Source organism: Mastigoproctus giganteus, chromosome 9 (genome assembly GCF_048544385.1).
Source record: "Mastigoproctus giganteus isolate SK-2022 chromosome 9, ASM4854438v1, whole genome shotgun sequence".
NCBI classification, from domain to species: domain Eukaryota; kingdom Metazoa; phylum Arthropoda; class Arachnida; order Uropygi; family Thelyphonidae; genus Mastigoproctus; species Mastigoproctus giganteus.
Window position 1 is genome coordinate 126,855,647 of NC_143583.1, and position 21,118 is coordinate 126,876,764.

Below are 21,118 nucleotides of genomic sequence, written 5' to 3' on the forward strand. Positions count from 1 at the left end.
ACCTATCTACTTGATCTTTCTGCAGCAAGTATTGCCACAACCTTTGAGAGATGAACAGATTTCTGCATCGACGCAACAGACAATGTGGTTCCAACACGATGGAGCCCCTGCCCATTATAGCGGAGATGTTCGTAACTACCTGGATGTCACGTTTGGTCAACAGTGGATCGGACGTGGTGGTCCCGTGCGTTGGCCTGCTCGGTCACCCGACCTATCATGTCTTGATTTTTATTTCTGGGGTCATATGAAATCGCTAGTTTATGACACCCCTGTTGACAATGCTGAGGAGCTGGTTGCAAGAATCGCAGTAGCTGCCGAAGAAATTCGAAATTCGCCTGGAGTATTCCAGAATGTTCGGATGTCCATGCGTCGGAGATGTAAGGCGTGCATTGTAGCCCGTGGAAGAAACTTCGAACACTTACTTTAATCCATGTACCTTTTGCTTCTTTTCATGTATTATTAAAACGATTTCTCACTTACGGTCTCTTTTCTTTATGGTGCTTCTGTGTACAACATCGCTTCAGGAAAGCATTTCCGACCCCACATTGCTATATGATTTCGAGTTGTCAGGATGTACCCTACCCCTCTTAGAAGTTCTGAAACGTTTAACTGAAACACCCTGTATATATATATATATATATATGTTCATTATGTAAAAATTTATGTATTTTTAACAATAAATCAAGAACTCTTTCTTATAGAAAGTTTTTTTTTTTTTTTTTTATAAGTTATATTTTTTGCCCTTTGATCATGATTATTAGGTATGCTGTGCCTGATAATTGTGATCAAAACATGGATGCTTCGCCAACTACATATTCATATTACAGAATCCTTTATTACATGTATTAGTAATAGTAGTAGTAGTGGCATGTGATGCAAGAAAGCAAGTGTATGAGCTTATGGAGCATCAGCCAAAAAAAAAAAAAATCACACCATTCCCTCCAAATGCCTGTCCAGTTCCTCCTTAAATTTATTTAACCACTTGCTGGCTAAAGGCAAATTTCCGCATATCTATTCTACATCTGTCTTTTCTTAATTTGAATTTATACCTCCTTAGGTTCGTAATCTGAACAAGTGGAAGGATCCCATCAGAATTCAGCATGCTCAACCCATTCAAGGCCTTATACACCTCAATCAGATCACTGCGCAGGTGCCTAGTGGCTGGAGACTAGGCACTGCACAGGTGCCTAGTCTCCAGCCACTGCAATTTGTAGAATTTAAGCCTCTCTTGGTAAGAGGAACCCTTCATTCCCCTCACCAATTTTGTTGCCGTTCTCTGTACATGCTCAAGCAAATCTACATCCTTCCTAAAATGAGGCCTCCAGACCTGTATACTGTACTCAAGGCTTGGCCTGACCATTGCCTTATACAGAGGGACAATCACCTCCTTTTACCTGCTAGCAAAATTCCTATATATCATTGACAAAACCCCATGACCTGCCCTGGCAGCCTGTCTGCATTGCTCAGAAAACTTCATATCTGACTGCACAATTACTCCCAGGTCTTTTTCATTTTCTACCACCTTAAGTGTAGTACCACACAGTTGGTATGTTTCTCTGGGGTTACTTCTACCCATATGCAGTACTTTGCATTTGTCAAGGTTAAACTTCAGTTGCCATTTCTTAGCCCATCTGCCCAAATATTCTAGATCCTATTGCAGTAGCACACTGCCATTACTGTCATTAACAACCCTGCCAACCTTTGTATCATCTGAAAACTTCGACACTAAGCCATCAGGCTTAGTGTCGAAGCATACTTCCGACACTTAGCATACTTTCATCAATATCATTGATAAATATACAAAACAACAGTGTACCCAACACCAAACCCTGTGGGTCTCCACTAATAACATTAGTCCACGAAGAGCAGCACCCATTGATTACCATCCTCTGTCTTCTCCCACTCAACCATCCTTTTATCCACTGTAGCAACTTACCCTTAATACCATTCTGCTCCAATTTGTACAATAGTCTTCCATGCGCAACAGTGTCAAAAGCTTTCCTGAAATCCAAATATATATCAAAATTATTTTTTGCATCCAGTTCCTTTGTAACCACATCATAATATCCTATCAAATTTGTCAGACAAGACTTTCCCTTAACAAACCCATGCTGTGTCTGAATTATTGCTGCAGTCTTGTCTAGATGATCCTGCAATGCATCTTTAACCAGTGACTCCATTATTTTACCCAGAACAGAAGTTAAACTAACTGGTCTGTAATTACTCGTGTCACCCTTCGATTCCCCTTTGTGAATTGGGGATACATTTGCACATCTCCAGTCCATGGGGACCTCCCCTGAGTCCACGGATGCTCTCATAATTATGGCTAAGGGCTTGCTTAGTTGCTTTGTCGCCTGCTTTAATATAACTGGATAGATCCCATCCACCCCAGGTGCCTTTTTATGTTTAACTTCAACAATTTCTCTTCCACTTTGCTCTCAATTATTACAAAATCATTAAGCACCCTGCTACAATTTGATAACCTTCTGCCATTTTCAAACCTTAATAACTCCTCATGTGTGAATGTACATGTAAAATACTCATTCAGTTTATTTGCCATCTGAGCAGGATCATCAACAGTCGAACCATCGATATCAAGTGGACCAATCAGATTCATCCCCTTCCTTTTAGAGTTTATGTAAGTAAAGAAATCCTTGCTGTTTTTCTTAGCATCCTTTGCCAAAGATTTCTTGTAATCTGCCTTTGCCTGCCTAACCTCCTTTGTGACCTGATTACAGACTAACTTATATCTGCCATAGTCTTCTGGGTCAGTTGATAATTTATATGCATCCCATGCATTTTTCTTCTCTGTCACGAGTCTCATTAGTTCATTTGATAACCATTTAGGCCTAAACCTTGAACAATATTTCTTAATAGGCATGAAACTTTTAGTAGCTTCCGCGATTAATTCCTTGAATGCTTCCCACTTAGAATTTACTGTTGGTAACATCGTCAGTTTATCCCACTGTACAGAATTTAAAAACTGTCTGAGACCACTGCACTCACCTTTATGGAAGCAAAAACCCTTTCCTTTACCCCTGATGGTAATTATATCTTTAAGTAAATCCCACATCAGTACACTGTGATCACTGCCACCTAGTGGTTCCTTTATCTGCAAATTCTTAATACATGAATGATCACTGCTGATAACCAGATCAAGAGTATTACATTTTCTGGGTGCATCTTGAACATGCTGCTGCAGAAAAGAATCATCCAATAAATCCACAAAAATCTTACTAGTGTGTGAGTGACCAACCTACAAGTTTCAGTCAATATCTGGGAAGTTAAAATCCCCCATTATAAGACTTTCGATGATCTAGTGAAAGTCTCATAAGTACTATACTGCAGCACCATGCCAGATCATATGTGAATTCCTTTGTTAATTAGCAATGGCAGATGATGCAAACTTATACAGCATTAGCCAAAAAACCATAATACCTCCCATTTAACCTATTCATTCCCATCCAATAGTTTATCTAATTCTTCCTTCAATTTATTTAAATTATCAACTTCCACAACAACAGATGGAAGTTCTGTTCCACCATTTGACTAAAGGCCAAGTTCCATACATCTGTTCTGCAAACATCCTTCCTTAGTTTGAATTTGTGCCCCCTTCATTTATGTGGTCTGAGCAAGAGGAAGAATCCCGTCAGTATTGAGCTTGCTCAATCCTTTCAAAGCCTTAAACACTTCAATCAGATCACCTTACAGGTGACTAGTCTCCAGTTGCCACAATTTGCAGAACCGAAGCCTTTGTTGGTAAAAGCACCCCTTTGTACCACTCCCCAATCTCATTACCTTTCTCTGTACTCATTCCAGCAGCTCCACATCCTTCTTAAAATGAGGCCTCCAGACCTGTATGCAGTACTCAAAAGGTTGCCTGACCATTGCATTATACAATGAGACAATTGCCTGCTTATCCCTGCTTCCAAAATTCCGGTATAGCATTGACAAAACCCCATGGGCTGTCCTGGCAACCTGTCTGCATTGCTCAGAGTACTTCATATCTGACTGCACAATTACTCCCCTCAAAGGGGTGTTTTTCATTTTCCACTGCCCTGAGTGTAGCATTAGCATTAGTAGAGGCATTTGATGCAAGAAAGCAAGCTTATGCAGCATCAGCCAAAAAAATTAAAGTAAAATAAATAAATAAAAAATAACCACTTCCACTTCACCCCTCTGTTCGTTCGAAATACCTGTCCAGCCGAGCCTTAAACTTATTTACGCTATCAACTTCCACGACAAGGGATGGAAGTCTGTTCCACCTACCAACCACCCGCTGGCTAAACGCAAATTTCCGCACATCTATCCTACATCTGTCTTTCCTCAATTTGAATTTATGCCCTCTCAGGTGATTATTCTGAGCAAGAGGAAGAATCCCATCAGCATTGAGCATGCTCAAACCATTCAACTCTTTGTACACCTCTATCAGATCACCTCGCTGGTGCCTAGAGTCCAGACACTGTAATTCGCAAAACTTAAGCCTTTCTTCGTAAGAGTACCCCTTTGTTCCATTCACTAATCTTGTTGCCCTTCTCTGTACTCGTTCCAGCAGCTCTACATCCTTCTTGAAATGAGGTCTCCAGGCCTGTATACAGTACTCTAGGTGTGGCCTGACCATTGCCTTATACAAGGGAATAATCACCACCTTATCCCTGCTAGAAAAATTCCTATATATCATTGACAATACACCATGAGCTACTCTTGCAGCCCGTCTGCACTGCTCAGAGAACTTTGTATCTGCCTGCACAACCACCCCCCAGGTCCCTTTCATTCTCTACCACTGTCAGTGTAGTACCACAGAGTTGATACGTTGCTCTGGGGTTGCTGTTTCCCATATGTAGTACTTTACATTTGTCAATGTTAAACTTCATTTGCCACCTCTCAGCCCATCTGCTCAACCTTTCCAGATCCTGTTGCAGCAGCATAGTGTCAGTAGTGTCCTTGACAACCCTGCCAACCTTCGTATCGTCTGCAAACTTGGACATTAAGCTTGATATACCATCATCAATATCATTTATAAATACAGAAAACAATAAAGGACCCAATACTGAACCCTGAGGGACTCCACTAATAACATTAGTCCACAATGAGCAGTGTCCATTGATTACCACTCTCTGTCTTCTCCCCCTCAACCACCCCTTTATCCATAGCAGCAATTTGCCTCCAATGCCACACTGCTCCAATTTGTGCAGCAGTCTTCCATGTGCAACAGTATCAAAAGCCTTTCTAAGATCCAAGTATATAATATCAAAGTTATTCCCTGCATCCAGTTCTTTTGTGACTGCATCATAGTATCCAATCAAATTGGTCAGGCAAGACTTCCCCTTAACAAAACCATGCTGTGTCTGAGCTATAACTGAAGTCTTGTCTAGATGATCCTGCAGTGCTTCTTTAACCAGTCCCTCCATTAATTTTCCGGGAACAGAAGTTAAACTCACAGGTCTATAATTACTTGTGTCAGCCTTTGATCCTCCTTTGTGAATTGGGGTCACATTTGCACATCTCCAGTCCATGGGTACCTCCCCTGAGTCCAAGGAAGCTCTCATAATTATGGCTAAGGGTTTGCTTACTTCCATTGCTGCCTCCTTTAATATAACTGGATAGATTCCATCCACCCCAGGTGCCTTTCATGTGTTTATCTTCAACAATTTCTCCTCCACTTTACTCTCAGTTATTACAAGATTCTCTAGCTTACTGCCAGAGTTGAATACACCTCTGGCATTCCCCTCGCTGAATAACTCCTCATGTGTGAATGTCGATGCAAAATATTCATTTAGCTTGTTAGCTACCTGAGCAGGATCATCAACAGTTGACCCATCGATATCAAGTGGACCAATCTGATTCATCCCCTTCCTTCTAGAGTTTACATAAGTAAAGAACTCTTTGCTGTTTTTCTTCGCATCCTTTGCCAAGGGGCGCCTCCGTAGCCAGGTGGGAAGGAGCAGCAGTGCGTAGCACACGCTTCTTGATTAGACCGGGGTTCGAGCCCGTCACCACCAAATACGGAGGATGCGGAAAGGTCAGGGAATGACCACCGCATATCCCGGAGCAATATGGCCTTAGTTGCTAATGCTCCTAAAAACCAAATGACAAACAAACAAAACAAACTTTGCCAAGGATTTCTCGTAATCTGCCTTCGCCTGCCTAACCTCCTTTGTAACTTGGTTACAGATCAACTTGTATCTATCATAGGCTTCTGTGTCACGTGTTAATTTGTATGTATCCCATGCATTTTTCTTCTCTGCCATATGCCTCATTAGTTCATCTGACATCCATTTAGGCCTAAACCTTGAACAATATTTCTTAGTTGGTAGCCTAGTAGCTTCCAAGATAAGTTCTTTGAATGCTTCCCATTTTGAATTTGCTGTTGGTAACATCATCAGTTGATCCCACTGTATAGAATTTAAATACTGTCTCAGTCCATCATAGTCGCCTTTACGAAAGCAATACCCCTTCCCTTTACCCCTAATGGTAGAGATTTACCTCTTTGAGTAAATCCCACTTCAGAACACTGTGATCACTGCCACCTAGTGGTTCATTTATCAGCAGATTCTTAATGCATGAAGAATCACTACTGATAATCAAATCAAGAGTATTACTCCCTCTAGTTGCCTCCTGAACATGCTGATGTAGAAAACAATCATCCAATAAATCCACAAAAGCCTTGCTAGTGTGTGAGTGACCAGCCCCCAAATTCCAGTCAATATCTGGGAAATTAAAATCCCCCATAATAAGACTCTCTGATTTACTGGCCCACTCTATTTCTCTGTACAGTTTCTTATTATACTCATCAGAGTCATTAGGCCTATAGCACATTCCTACTCTCAATTTTGATCTTCCAATGCTTATGTCACACCAAACTGACTCGACACTACACTGTCCAGCGATGTCGACTGGCTTCACTTCCTTGGATTTTATGTGTTTCTTAACTAATAGCATAACCCCTCCTCCCTTCCTATCCTGTCTATCCTTTCTGTAGACATTGTACTCCCCAAATTCCAGTTCTGCATTCCTTATATCTGTGTGACACCACATCTCTGAAATCCCAACAATATCTGCCTTTGATGGTTTGAGCAATACCTCAAATTCATCAAATTTATTTACTAGACTCCTAGCATTGGTGTACACGCAAGTATACATGCACCTGCTCTTCCTCTTAGTCACCCTAACACAACCGATGTGTTTACTTGTACCCCAATGATTCCCAGCAGTCTCTGAAATATCCTGCATCTTATTTTCCAGGCTGCGGCTCATTCCAATAGAAGCAGTGCAAGAATCACTTTCTCCTCTGCCAGTGGCTACTGTTAATCTATTAGTCCTTGTATCCCCCCAATCTAGCAGTTTTCCGACCCACCTAACACTGCCTCGATAGCATCAGCAAACATTCTTGCACCCTTTCTATTTAAGTGTATCCCATCCCTGTAGAAGCAGTCTCTCCTGTTAACAAGTACAGACCAGGCTGAAAAAAATTCTACCCCTTGAGCCCTGCACAATCTTTCCAGTGCCGAATTGATCGACAGGGCTCTCATCATATACTCACTCCTATCGTGTTTGGGCAGAATTGCAGACACTTTCAAATTCAGCCCATTTCTCAGCCCATCTGACTAACTTTTCTAGATCCCATTACAGCAGCATACTCTCATTAACCACCCTGCCAATCTTTATATCATCTGCAAACTTTGACATTAAACCTGATATGCCTTCATCAATATCATTGTAAATATAGAAAGCAACAATGGGCCAACACCAAACCCTGGTGGACTCCACTAATAACATTATTTCCTTGAATAACAGTGTCCATTGATTACCACTCTGCCTTCTCTCACTCAACCATCCCTTTATTCATAACAGCAACTTTCCCTTAATGCCAGACTGCTCCAATTTATACAGTAGTGTTTTGTGTATCAAAAGCTTTCCTGAAATCCAAGTATGTGATATCAAAATTATTTTTTGCATCCGGTTTCTTTGTGACCACATTGTAGTAACTAATCAAATTGTTCAAACAAGATTTCCCCTCAACAAACCCATGTGTTTGAAATATAATTACAGCCTTGTCTGGATGGTCGTGCATTACTTTTTTTATCAGTGACTCCATTATTTTCCCTGAAACAGAAGTTTAACTAACAATTCGTAATTACTCGGGTTGTCCTTTGATTCCCCCCTCCCCTTTGTGAATTGAAGATACATTTGCACATCTCCAGTCTTCTGGGACCTCCCCTGAATCCAAGGATGCCCTCATAATTATGGCTAAGGGTGTTTTACTTACTTCCTTTGCTGCCTCCTTAATAAAATTAAGAGTAGGAGACCCGTGGAATTACTTAACAAGTACAGGTCACTGTTGAAAAAAATCCTTGAATTAGGGTTGAATTTGAAAGTGTCTGCAATTCTGCCCAGACACGATAGGAGTATATGATGAGAGAGCCTTATTGACCAATTCGGCCCTGGAGTGATTGTGCAAGGCTCAAGGGGTAGAATTTTTCTCAACCTGGTATGTGGCTTGTTAACAGGAGAGACTTCTTCGACAGGGATGGGATACACTTAAATAGAAAGGGTGCAAGAATATTTGCTGATGCTATCGAGGCAGTGTTAGGTGGGTCGGAAAACTGCTAACTTGGGGGGATACAAGGACTAATAGATTAATAGTAGCCGCTGGCAGAGGTGAAAGTGATTCTTGCACTGCTTCTATTGGAATGAGCAGCAGCCTGGAAAACAAGATGCAGGGGATTTCGGAGACTGCTGGGAGTCATTGTAGTACAAGTAAACACATGGGTTGTGTTAGGGTAGCTAAAAATAGGAACAGGTGCATGTATACTTGCATGTATACCAATGCTAGGAGTTTGGTAAATAAATTTGAGGTGTTGGTTAAAACATCAAAGGCAGATATTGTTGGGATATCAGAGACATGGTGTCACACAAATATAAGGAATGCAGAACTGGAATTTGGGCAGTAAAATGTGTACAGGAAGGATAGACAGGATAGGAAGGGAGAAGGGGTATTATGCTATTAGTTAAGAAACACTAAATCCAAGGAGGTATACAGCCAGTCGACATTGCTGAACAGTGCAGTATCAAGTCAGTTTGGTGTGACATAAGCACTGGGAAATCAAAATTGAGAGGAGTGTGTTATAGGCCTAATGACTCTGATGAGTATAATAAAAGACTGTACAGGGAAATAGTGGGCCAGTAAATTAGAGTCTTATAATGGGGGATTTTAATTTCCCAGATATTGACTGGAATTTGTGGGTTGGTCACTCGCACACTAGCAAGACTTTTGAGGATTTATTCGATGATTGTTTTCTACATCAGCATGTTCAGGAGGCAACTAGAGGGAGTAATACTCTTTATCTGATTATCAGTAGTGATTCTTCATGCATTAAGAATCTGCAGATAAAGAAACCACTAGGTGGCAGTAATCACAGTGTGTTGAAGTGGGATTTACTCAGAGGTAACTACCATCAAGGATAAAGGGAAGGCTTCCTGTTTTCATAAAGGCAACTACTGAGGTCTGAGACTATTTAAATTCTATATGGTGGGACCAACTGATGATGTTACCAACAGCAAATTAAAAATGGGAAGCATTCAAAGAATTAATCTTGCAAGCTACTAGGCTTTACATACCAACTAAGAAATATTGTTCAAGCTTTAGGCCTAAATGGATGCCAGATGAACCAATGAGACGTGGTAGAGAATAAAAATGCAGCGGATACATATAAATCATTGCATATGTAAACCTAGAAGAAAGGGGATGAATCAGATTGGTCCACTGGATATCGATGGTTCAACTGTTGATGATCCTGCTCAGGTGGCTAACAAACTAAATGAGTATTTTGCATCTACGTTCACACATGAGGAGTGGAATTATTCAGGGAGGGGAATGCCAGAGGTGAACTAAACTCTGTCAGTGAACTAGATTTTGTATATTAACTGAGAGGAAAGTGGAGAAGAAATTGTTGAAGATGAACATAAGAAAGGTACCTGGGGTGGATGGGATCTGTCCAGTTATCTTAAATGAAGTAGTAAAAGAAGTAAGCAAACCATTAGCCATAATCATGACAGCTTCCCTGAACTCAGGGGAGGTACCCATCTGTAAATGTGACCCCAATTTACAAAGGAGGATCAAAGGACGACACAAATAATTATACACCAGTTAATTTAACTTCTGTTCCAGGGAAATTAATGGAGGCGTTGGTTAAAGAAGCACTGCAAGATCATCTAGACAAGACTTCAGTTATAGCTCGGACACAGCATGGTTTTGTTAAGGGAAAGTCTTGTCTGACCAATTTGATTGTATACAATGATGTGGTCACAAAGCAACTGGATGCAGGGAATAACTTTGATATCATGTTTGGATCTTAGAAAGGCTTTTGATACTGTTGCACATGGAAGACTGCTGCACAAATTGGAGCAGCGCAGCATTGGAGACAAATTGCTGCTATGGATAAAGGGATGGCTGAGTGGGAGAAGACAGAGAATAGTAATCAATGGACACTGCTCTTTGTGGACTAATGTTATTAGTGGAGTCCGTCAAGGTTCAGTGTTGGGTCCATTGTTGTTTTCTGTATTTATCAATGATATTGATGATGATATATCAGGCTTAATGTCCAAGTTTGCAAATGGTACGAAGTTTGGCAGGGTTGTTAATGACAGTACGCTGCTGCAGCAGGATCTAGAAAAGTTGAGCAGATGGGCTGAGGGGTAGCAAATGAAGTTTAACATTGACAAATGTAAAGTACTACATATGGGAAGCAGTAACCCCAGAGTAATGTATCAACTCTATGTTAGTTGTAGAGTTGTAGAGAATGAAAAGGACCTGGGGATAATTGTGCAGGCAGATATGAATTTTTCTGAGCAGTGTAGACGGCCTGCAAGAGTAGCTCATGGTGTCTTGTCAATAATATACAGGAATTTTTCTAGCAGGGATAAGGAGATGATTATCCCCTTTATAATGCAATGGTCAGGCCACACCTTGAGTACTGTATTCAGGTCTGGAAGCCTCATTTTAAGAATGATGTAGAGCTGTTGGAATGAGTACAGAGAAGGGCAACAAGATTAGTGAATGGGACAAAGGGTTGCTCTTACGAAGAAAAGCTAAAGATTTGCAGATTACAGTGTTTGGAGATTAGGCACCTGTGAGGTGATCTGATTGAGGTGTATAAAGCCTTGAATGGTTTGAGTATGCTCAGTGCTAATGGGATTCTTCCTCTTGCTCAGAATAATCACCTGAGAGGGCATGAATTGAAATTGAGGAAAAACAGTTGTATTAAGTCTGAGCTGGACAGGTATTTGGAACGAATGGAAGGGTAAAATCTGAACGGGTTTTTTTTTTTTTTTTGGCTGGTGCTGCATAAGCTTGCTTTCTTGCATCGTATGCCTCTACTAATGCTAACAACCGGATAAATCCCATCCATTCCAGGTGCCTTTCTTATGTTTAATTTCTTTTCCACTTTCCTCTCAGTTCAAACAGCAAAGAGTTCTTTACTTATGTAAACTCTAGAAGGAAGGGGATAAATCAGATTGGTCCACTTGATATCAATGGTTCAACTGTTGATGATCCTGCTCAGGTAGCTAACAAACTAAATGAATATTTTGCATCGACATTCACACATGAGGTGTTATTCAGGGAGGGGAATGCCAGAGGTGTATTCAACTCTGGCAATAAGCTAGATAATCTTGTAATAACTGAGAGTAAAGTGGAGGAGAAATTGTTGAAGATAAACACAAGAAAGGCACCTGGGGTGGATGGAATCTATCCAGTTATATTAAAGGAGGCAGCAAAGGAAGTAAGCAAACCCTTAGCCATAATTATGAGAGCTTCCCTGGATTCATGGGAAGTACCCATGGACTGGATATGTGCAAATGTGACCCCATTCCACAAAGGAGGATCAAAGGGCAACACAGGTAATTACAGACCAGTTAGTTTAACTTCTGTTCCAGGGAAATTAATTGAGGCACTGGTTAAAGAAGCATTGCAGGATCATCTAGACAAGACTTCAGTTATAGCTCGGACACAGCACGGGTTTGTTAAGGGGAAGTCTTGTCTAACTAATTTGATTGTATACTATGATGTAGTGACAAAGGAACTGGATGGAAAGAATAACTTTGATATCATATATTTGGATCTTAGAAAAGTCTTTGATACTGTTGCACATGGAAGACTGCTGCACAAATTGGAGCACTGTGGCATTGGAGGCAAATTGCTGCTATGGATAAAGGGATGGTTGAGTGGGAGAAGACAGAGTGGTAATCAATGGACACTGCTCTTCATGGACTAATGTATTAGTGGAGTCCCTCAGGGTTCAGTGTTGGGTCCATTGTTGTTTTCTGTATTTATAAATGATATTGATGATGGTATATCAGGTTTAATATCCAAGTTTGCAGACGATACGAATGTTGGCAGGGTTGTTAATGACACTAATGACAGTACACTGCTGCAACACGATCTAGAAAAGTTGAGCAGATGGGCTGAGAGGTGGCAAATGAAGTTTAACATTGACAAATGTAAAGTACTACATATGAGAAACAGTAATCCCAGAGTAACGTATCAACTCTGTGGTACAACACTGACAGTGGTAGAGAATGAAAAGGACCTGGGGTAATTGTGCAGGCAGATATGAAGTTTTCTGAGCAGTAGAGATGGGCTGTAAGAGTAGCTCATGGTGTCTTGTCAATTATATACAGGAATTTTTCCAGCAGGGATAAGGAGGTGATTATCCCCTTGTATAAGGCAATGGTCAGGCCACACCTTGAGTACTGTATACAGGTCTGGAAGCCTCATTTTAAGAAGGATGTAGAGCTGCTGGAATGAGTGTAGAGAAGGGCAACAAGATTAGTGAATGGAACAAAAGGTTGCTCTTACGAAGAAAGGCTTAAGTTTTGCAAATTACAGTGTCTGGAGACTAGGCACCTGTGAGGTGATCTGATTGAGGTGTATAAAGCCTTGAATGGTTTTAACATGCTCAATGCAGATGGGATTCTTCCTCTTGCTCAGAATAAATCACCTGAGAGGGCATAAATTCAAATTGAGGAAAGACCGTTGTAGGATAAATGTGTGGAAGTTTGCCTTTAGCCAGCGGGTGGTTGATTGGTGGAACAAACTTCCATCTGTCATTGTAGAAGTTGATAGCTTAAATAGATTCAAGGCAGAACTTGACAAATATTTGGAGCAAGTGGATGGGTGAAATAAGGGTTTTTTTTTTTTTTTTTTTTTTTGTCTGATGCTATATAAGCTTGCTTTCTTGCATCATGTGCCCTTGCTAATGCTAAATGCATTTATTACCAAATTATTTAGATTCCTGTTAGAGCTTGATAAACCTCTGGCATCCCCTATCCTAAAGAATTCATCATGTGAATATGGTGCAAAATACTGATGACAAACTGAGCAGGATCATCAACAGTTAAACCATCCTTATTGAGTGGTCCAATTTGATTCATTTCCTTCTTTCTAGTGTTTACATACTTTGCTGTGTTTCTTTGCATCCTTTACCAAAGATTTCTCATAATCTGGTGACTTGATTACAGACTAGTTTATATCTACCATAGACTTCTGTGTTGTTGCCCTATAATTTATTTTCATCCCATGCAGTTTTCTTCTCTGCTACAAGTTTCATCAGTTCATCTGACTTCCATTTAGGCCTATTCTTTGAAGAGTATTTCTTAGTTGGTATGAAAAGTTTTGTAGCTTCTATGATTAATTCCTTGAATGCTTCCCATTTAGAATTTGCTGATAGTAACATCATTAGTTGATACTACTGTGTAGAATTCAAAATGCTGTCTGAGACCACTGTAGTTGCCTTTGCAAAAGCAAAAAGCCCTCCCTTTACCCTTGTTGGTAATTACATCTTTTAGTAAATCCCAAATTAATATATTGTTGTGTAATTTTTTTCTGTTATATCAGCATTTATTAACTAGTAGCTCATATTTATCTGTTTTATTGACAGGACCCCTAACATTATTATATAACTAGGTTAAGCCTTGTATTTTTTGTTACTTACTTCCCTGGTACAAACCTAATAATTATTGAAGCATGTTGCATTATCACTATCCTGTTGTGCATAGCTTCCATTACATATTTTCATGAACTTTCATTTGAATCCTCAAGAAAAATACCATTTTCTCTACTTGCATGTCTTTTCTCTCCTGTGACCAAACCCCTCTAGCAATTTCTCTCAACTTTTTAAAGCTCCCTCAATGACATCAGTAAGGACTCTTGCACCAGTTCTTTCCATCCCTGCAAAATAAATTCCTTTTACTAACTACGGTTCAAGATGCTATTGAAAATTCCCCTCACTTTTGAGGGTGGGAATAAACACCAGTCCTCACTACCTCCTCCTATAGAAAATGTAAATTTTTGGGTATGATTTATTTACATTCTTCTAGGTGATGTTCCTGTTTAATAGTTAATCACCATTTTTTTGAGAAAGAATTTGAGTCAGTGAGTTCACTTGTGAACAGCATTGATCACCTCTGGAATTGTAACTGTGCACAAGAAACCAGACAAGTGGTCATCTGTTCTCTGACTATACCTGTATACTCAGAGAATAATGACCACTTGTATCTTTTAATTGCATGATAGACAATATCTGTATCTTAATTGCATGATAGACAAGTTGTTAATTCCTGATTACTTGAGCACTTTGAAATGCTATATGGAAATTGTTGCACTTAGTTTATTGGCATATCACCTATTCTTTTTTCTGTCACTCTACCCTATGCTAACCTGTGAAAAGAGAAAACAAGCATAGTATGCATCACACAACAGATATACTAAATACTGCTGCTGCAGTCAGGGGTTTAATTTTATTTAGTTATTATCATTTAATGTTTGTAACAGTAATTATGGAGAATAGTAAAAACTGAGCACTTCAAGCAGCGTGTAACCCATCTAATTTCTTAAACGAATACAGATGGTTCTCAGATATATCATGGTACTTCCTGTACTTCTTCAGTTAATGGTAAAGGTTGGTAATTAAACCATGGAGTTCTTTCTTTAATTAAATTTTAGTTTACTTATATATGTTTCCTTACTTACTGTTAATCTCATTTTATCTATTAACAGGTCCATGGTTAATTAAGAGACAAATTTTAATATTTAATTGATTAATATTGATAGGTCAAATGTTATTAAACAGCCAAAAAGTAAAATAAAATTTAAAAAATCAAAAAATAATAAATGCTAATGTGTACCTGCTGTCACACACTACTACCAGCTTCACACAGTAAGACATAGGTTGATTAATTATTAAGCTATATTTATATAGATGGTTAGCAACCACAATTGTTAAAGTAAATTAATTTTAAAAAAATCAATATAATTTAATTAGCAACACATACATGTTCTGATATGTTTGAGAAACTATATGTACACTCATTTACTTCACACACTTTATATATACTGGAAAAATTAGGCTGATTGCAGTTTTTATTTTCTTACATCTTCCCATAAAGTGATACTGAACCTACTCCTGATGCCAACACCTCTATGAGTGATCCAGCAGGACAGTCTCACTGGGTTATAGATTTAAGCCAGCTCACTTTTGGTGAAACACTTGGACAGGTAAGTCAGCTACTTGTGTTCTATTCTGGTTAAACAAATATAAACATAAATTTATCCCTTTTTTTTTTTTTTTTTTTTGTTTGTTTGTCTAGTCTCCTCATTACTGTATAATTCAACATTATGATTTGAATGTTAGCTATATGATGTATTTTTCATTAGTTTTTTTTTTTTTTTTTTTATCTAAAATTCTTATTTTTCATTGTTAGGGATTTTATGGTGAGGTAAGAAAAGCCACTCTCACTCTTTTTGCTGGTTTGAAAGAGGAAGTAGTAGCCGTAAAGCGAATAAAAAAAATGGATCTTTCAGAAGGAGGTCTTAAAGATCTTCAGAGAGAAATCACTATGATGACAAATTTGCGCCATGAAAATATAGTTGAGATAAAAGCATTAGTAGAAGGTAAATTTTTATAACAGAAATAAAATTATAGAATAAAATAGAGTTAACAGTAACCATCTGAGAAATAGTCCTGTTTTATCCATCCTTGTAAACAGTGCCTTTGGGGGAGCAGCAAAGTGTATTCCATAAGCATATATAAATATACAGAGCAGTTATAACTAAATTGTGTCAGTTTTAGTCCTGTAAACAAGAAAACACTTAACTGCAGGCACAGATACATCCAAACTGCAGAAAGACAGGAAGGTGATCTTGAAAGCAGGCACAAAATAGTAACATGATACTTAGAATGAGAAACCATGCATTATTGGTGAACTTATCAAAACAGTCTTTTGTCTGTGCTTCTGTAAATATTGCCATTTGAACACTCTTCACACCAGCAATTTTGAAGTGGACTTCTTTCAGGAAATAGACTGCACAACCTAATGAAAAAGTTTATGGAATCACATTTCTGAATTGCATGCTAGAGGATGACAATTATCCCAACAAAATTTTTTTTTTTTTTTCGTCATACCTCTGGAATGAAAGTTGGTAATTCTGAACAAAATTAATGTCCTGATTATGAAAATATCAATCTTTTACTTCTGTCACGTCTACATCAAAAGATATACACATTTTTTAAATTCCTTATTTTTATACAATATCGGCACACATGGTTGTAATTATTACACACAATATATGTTACTTGGACATGTTTCCCACTCAATGATTTCCTTTTATACTCCAGATTGCTTTCCAGTTTAAGGAACCAACAGTAATCTCCCATCATGGCAGAGTCCCAGCAATCTTGGTATCGTTTTTCCATTGCAGATACATCCTGGCGGAAGCGCTCTCCTTGTTCATCACTGACATCTGCTAAGTTTTCAGGAAAGAAATCCAGATGGGAATGAAGGAAATGCATTTTCAATGACATTCGCCACCCCATGTCCTTGTAATATTTCAGCAAGTTTGTCACCAGTTGCTCATAGTTCTCTTCTTTTCTCTTTCTGAGGAATCCGTGTACCACAGCCTTGAAAGATCTCCATGCAGCCAGTTCAACATCATTCAGGTTTCTTTGAAATTCTTCATCTTTTAGGAGCTTTCTTATTTGAGGACCTATGAAAATTCCTTCTTTCATCTTTGCATGAGATAAATTTGAAAACATTTTCAGTAAATATGCAAATCCTCTGCTTTCTTTATCCAGTGCCTTAGTGAAATTTTTAATCAGTCCAAGCTTGATGTGTAAAGGGGGGAAGAAAAACCTTTTGTGGGTCAACCAGTGTTGTATGACATAGTGTTTGGCTGTTGCACTATCCCACAAACACAGGAAACAATGGTATTTAGTGAAACCACCTTGCAACCCAACAAGCAGTCCAGTCACTTTGAGATCACAAATATTCCAACCATAGTCATTGTAACGTATAGCAGCAAGAATCTGGGACATGCTATCGTAAGTTTCTTTCAGGCCAACAGCATGAACAAGAGGAATTGATGGTAAAGTATTTCCATTATGAAGCAATATTGCTTTCAATCTTAGCTTTGATGCATCAATGAACAAATGCCATTCAGAGGTATTGTGATCAATATTCAGTTTGTGCATAAGACCAACAACGTCTTTGCAGACACACATTATTTTCCATTGCAAAATGTCTTAAACTCTTCATTTCACTTACGGTATATTGTAATGTTTGTACCTTTGGCGAGTAAGTTCCACTGTTGTAGTCTGTATCTGAGTAATTCAGCCTTCTCTTTGAGTAACCCAAGTCTCTGATCAAGTCACTTAATTCTTCTTGTTCAATGTAGTGTGGGGCCTTTTCTTTTTCTGGCTCGTAGTCCAAATCATGTGAAGTACATGGTTCCGTGACATCTGGTTAAACGATTTCTTCTGTACCTTCACTACTTCCAATACGCCAAGATTTTGGTGGCACAGGTACTGGCAGTTCTTTACAATGTGGCACTGGCCTAATTGCTGATGAGATATTTGGATATTTGATGCAGTGCTTGCTCTTTTTGGAAATACCTTTTATTTTTCTCATGCAGAAATAGCAGTCGTCGAAATGATTCTTGGGCTTGCGCCACACCATAGAGACGGCAAAAGGTAATGCTCTCAGCTTGCCGTATAACCACAGCCTTAAGTTCGTTGTACAAGTAATACAACAGATATGTGGAGCCCAATTTTATTTTCTTGGTCACCGATCTTGCAGCTGAAGTACAATGAATATGCAACTTTTGTGATGTATATTTTCTTCCTCTGAGTTTTTGGGGTTGTGTCCACAAACATAGCAGAGGTTGTCTGGGTGATTGACGCAAGTTCTGTGCTTTTTCTTCTCCATTTTAATAATGCATTAACCTAAAAACAGTAAAAGCAATTGGTAAATTTTAACAGAAGGTGAATTCTTGCAGTGTACACTGCAAGAATTCACCTTCTGTTCATGCAATATAAATGCAATATATAGTGAAGTTATCCAGTGCTAAAAGGAACAACCAGGGATTGTGACAACTACCCAGAACCTGAACCTAGATGCTCAACTTATGATCTAAATGAAACTGGACATGATGCATCACAATCTAAGAAACTACGTAAAAATGAGAATCAGCAGGAATATCCACCATTCCTTATATTACATTCTCTTTCATCCAAACCTATGAGTGCCCTTTCACCATTTCTAATTCAGGAATGTTTAGAATGTGTGGCTAGTTCACTGAAAATGGCAAAAAGACTAATCTGGTTAAAAATTGAAACAGCTAAGCATCAGCATTCTCAGGCTCTACTGAAATTATCCAACTTTTGGTGGAATACTTATACAGGTCATCCCTCATGCTACATTAAATAGTTCCAAAGGAGTAATTGCAGAGTGGAATCTGATCAATGTTACTGAAGATGAGTTAGTTAAAGAACTAAAAGGTCAAAAAGTCATTCAAGCAAAATGAATAATGATTAAAAAAGATGGTGAAATTGTTCCCACTAGAAACATCATTCTAACATTTGGTACACTAACCTTACCATCATATGTGAAAGCAGGATACCTTAATTACTGCATATGTCCCTATATTCCCAACCCAATTGGATGGTTTAAGTGTCGAAAATTTGGACATTCACAAACAGTACGTTGAGGGGACACTGTCTGCCCGAATATCCTACATCCAGTCCCAGAACTTCCACTAGAAAACAAAGTAATATCAGTGGTCCCTAGTGTTTGCTTTCTTGGTGTGATATTCGACCAAAAACTCACCTTCCTTGAACGTATAAAAACACTCCAGATTACTTGTCTTAAAAGTTCTATCAGGCACATGTAGAGACAACCGTTACACACTACTACATCTGTACAGTGCATTAATACAGTCATGTCTGAACTACAGTTCTGTTGTCAATAGCTCTGCTAGACCAAGCAGTTTATGTTGGCTTGATCCTGTACACCACAGTAATCTTAATTTTGCACTGGGAGTATACCATACATCGCTGGTTCAGAGCCTATATGCTGAAGCACATGAAACCTCCTTGAAGCTATGCAGACAAATGCTTTTATTAAACTATTCAGTAACACTCAAAGGGTATCCAAATCACCCCACTTGGAATGGACTCTTCTCTCCTAAATGGGGAAAACCTATAAATCCACCAAACGGGATACAGCCTATTGCCTCTCATACAATCCTACTTTGGAGATATCATATACTGCTGTGTGACCTTTCATTCACAGCCTGGAGAAAACAGATCTTGTTCCAACAGAACATACTGCAAATACATGCCACACTGAGAACCCACCATGACCATTACACACCAGTCTCCACAGATGGATCTAAACCTGACAATCATGTTGGTGAAATAGCACCATTTCCCAACATTATCATATCCAAGAAGGATATGATAATGTTGGGAATAATGAATGTAGCAGCTATACTGCAGAACTCCGTGCTATCCACATAGCCTTAAATTACACACTCTCAACAATCATATTGCACAATGTTATATATAAAGACTCCATAAGTGTGCTATCCAAGCTATACAACAGAATACAGAGAATGATAATCCCTTACTTATACAGATCTGGAGTACTTTGACTAAGTTAAACCAGAAGAAACAAGTTCTCTTTTGTTAGATCTCTGGTCACTCTGGAATTTCTGAAAACAAGCAGGTCACCCTAGCTGCCAAAACTGCTACTGACCCTATAGACTAGCCCTTTACTACATTCATCTGACTACAAGTGCATTATAAAGAAATGTCTTGAACAATAGCAACACAGCTGGCAGACTCAAGGCAACAACAACAACCTACTTGGTATAAAAAAAGATCTCAAACCATAGAGATATGCGAGAACCGACGTGAAGAAGTTGTATTAGCCCTATTACGGATAGGCCACACACACTTGACACATCTTTATCTGCTTGCAGCCACTGAACCACCACAGTGCACAAATTGCAACACCCATCATACAGTCCAGTGTATACTCATCGATTGCTCCATTTACAACAGTGAGCAACAAACTCTCTTTGCCTCATTTTGAGCAACAAACGCTCTGAGTATAGCTCATCCCCTAGCAGATACAGCACATGTGGACAAAATTTTTACCTTCCTCAAACAGTACAACTCTAAAACGCACTCTAAATTTCAACCGAAATCCATATTGATAAAAAAAAACAGATCACTGAACTTCGCCATAGTTGGCGCATTATGGTCATATTGCCCTTGTGCCGTAAAACCCCACCAAACAAACAAAAACAACAACACCCTTTCTGGACATATCTCTTTGAACCTCAGTGGGTAAATTTATATAGAAATAAACCCAATGAAAACCTGCTGGTATCCGATTACAAGAGCTAATACAATATTGGAACATTTATCTTGGAAATATCTCTCAAGCCATAGATGCAGTATAAGCACCATGGTCCATGTATATACCTCTTTGCGATAACTACTTTCTTCAGTTGGGGGGGAGGAACATTCCCTATAGAACCACACTCTTAGACAGTTACATGCGGTTCACGCCTTGGCCAATGCTCAGTCTTCTGCATTGGCAGAAGGTTTTGAGCCATATACAGATGGCTCAAAAACTGACATATCCACGGGAGCTTCAGTAATCCTTCCTACATCCACTACTCTGTTTACCACTTGAATGCAGTGTTTTTACAGCTAAACTCTGTGCAGTCAAAATTGCTTTGAATCTCCTTAATGATCTTTTAAATACCTAGGTC

The 21,118-nt window shown here is 39.0% G+C and overlaps 1 protein-coding gene across 1 annotated transcript in view; it reads left to right on the forward strand.

The window, feature by feature from the left end:
• hop (tyrosine-protein kinase hopscotch) overlaps window positions 1-21,118 on the forward strand; it is a 215,831-nt gene that overhangs the window by 172,680 nt on the left and 22,033 nt on the right. Inside the window, exons 14-15 of the mRNA XM_090380791.1 lie at window positions 15,448-15,556; window positions 15,763-15,952. Of these exons, the coding sequence (XP_090236917.1) occupies window positions 15,448-15,556; window positions 15,763-15,952 (299 nt within the window). The remainder of the gene's footprint in view (window positions 1-15,447; window positions 15,557-15,762; window positions 15,953-21,118) is intronic.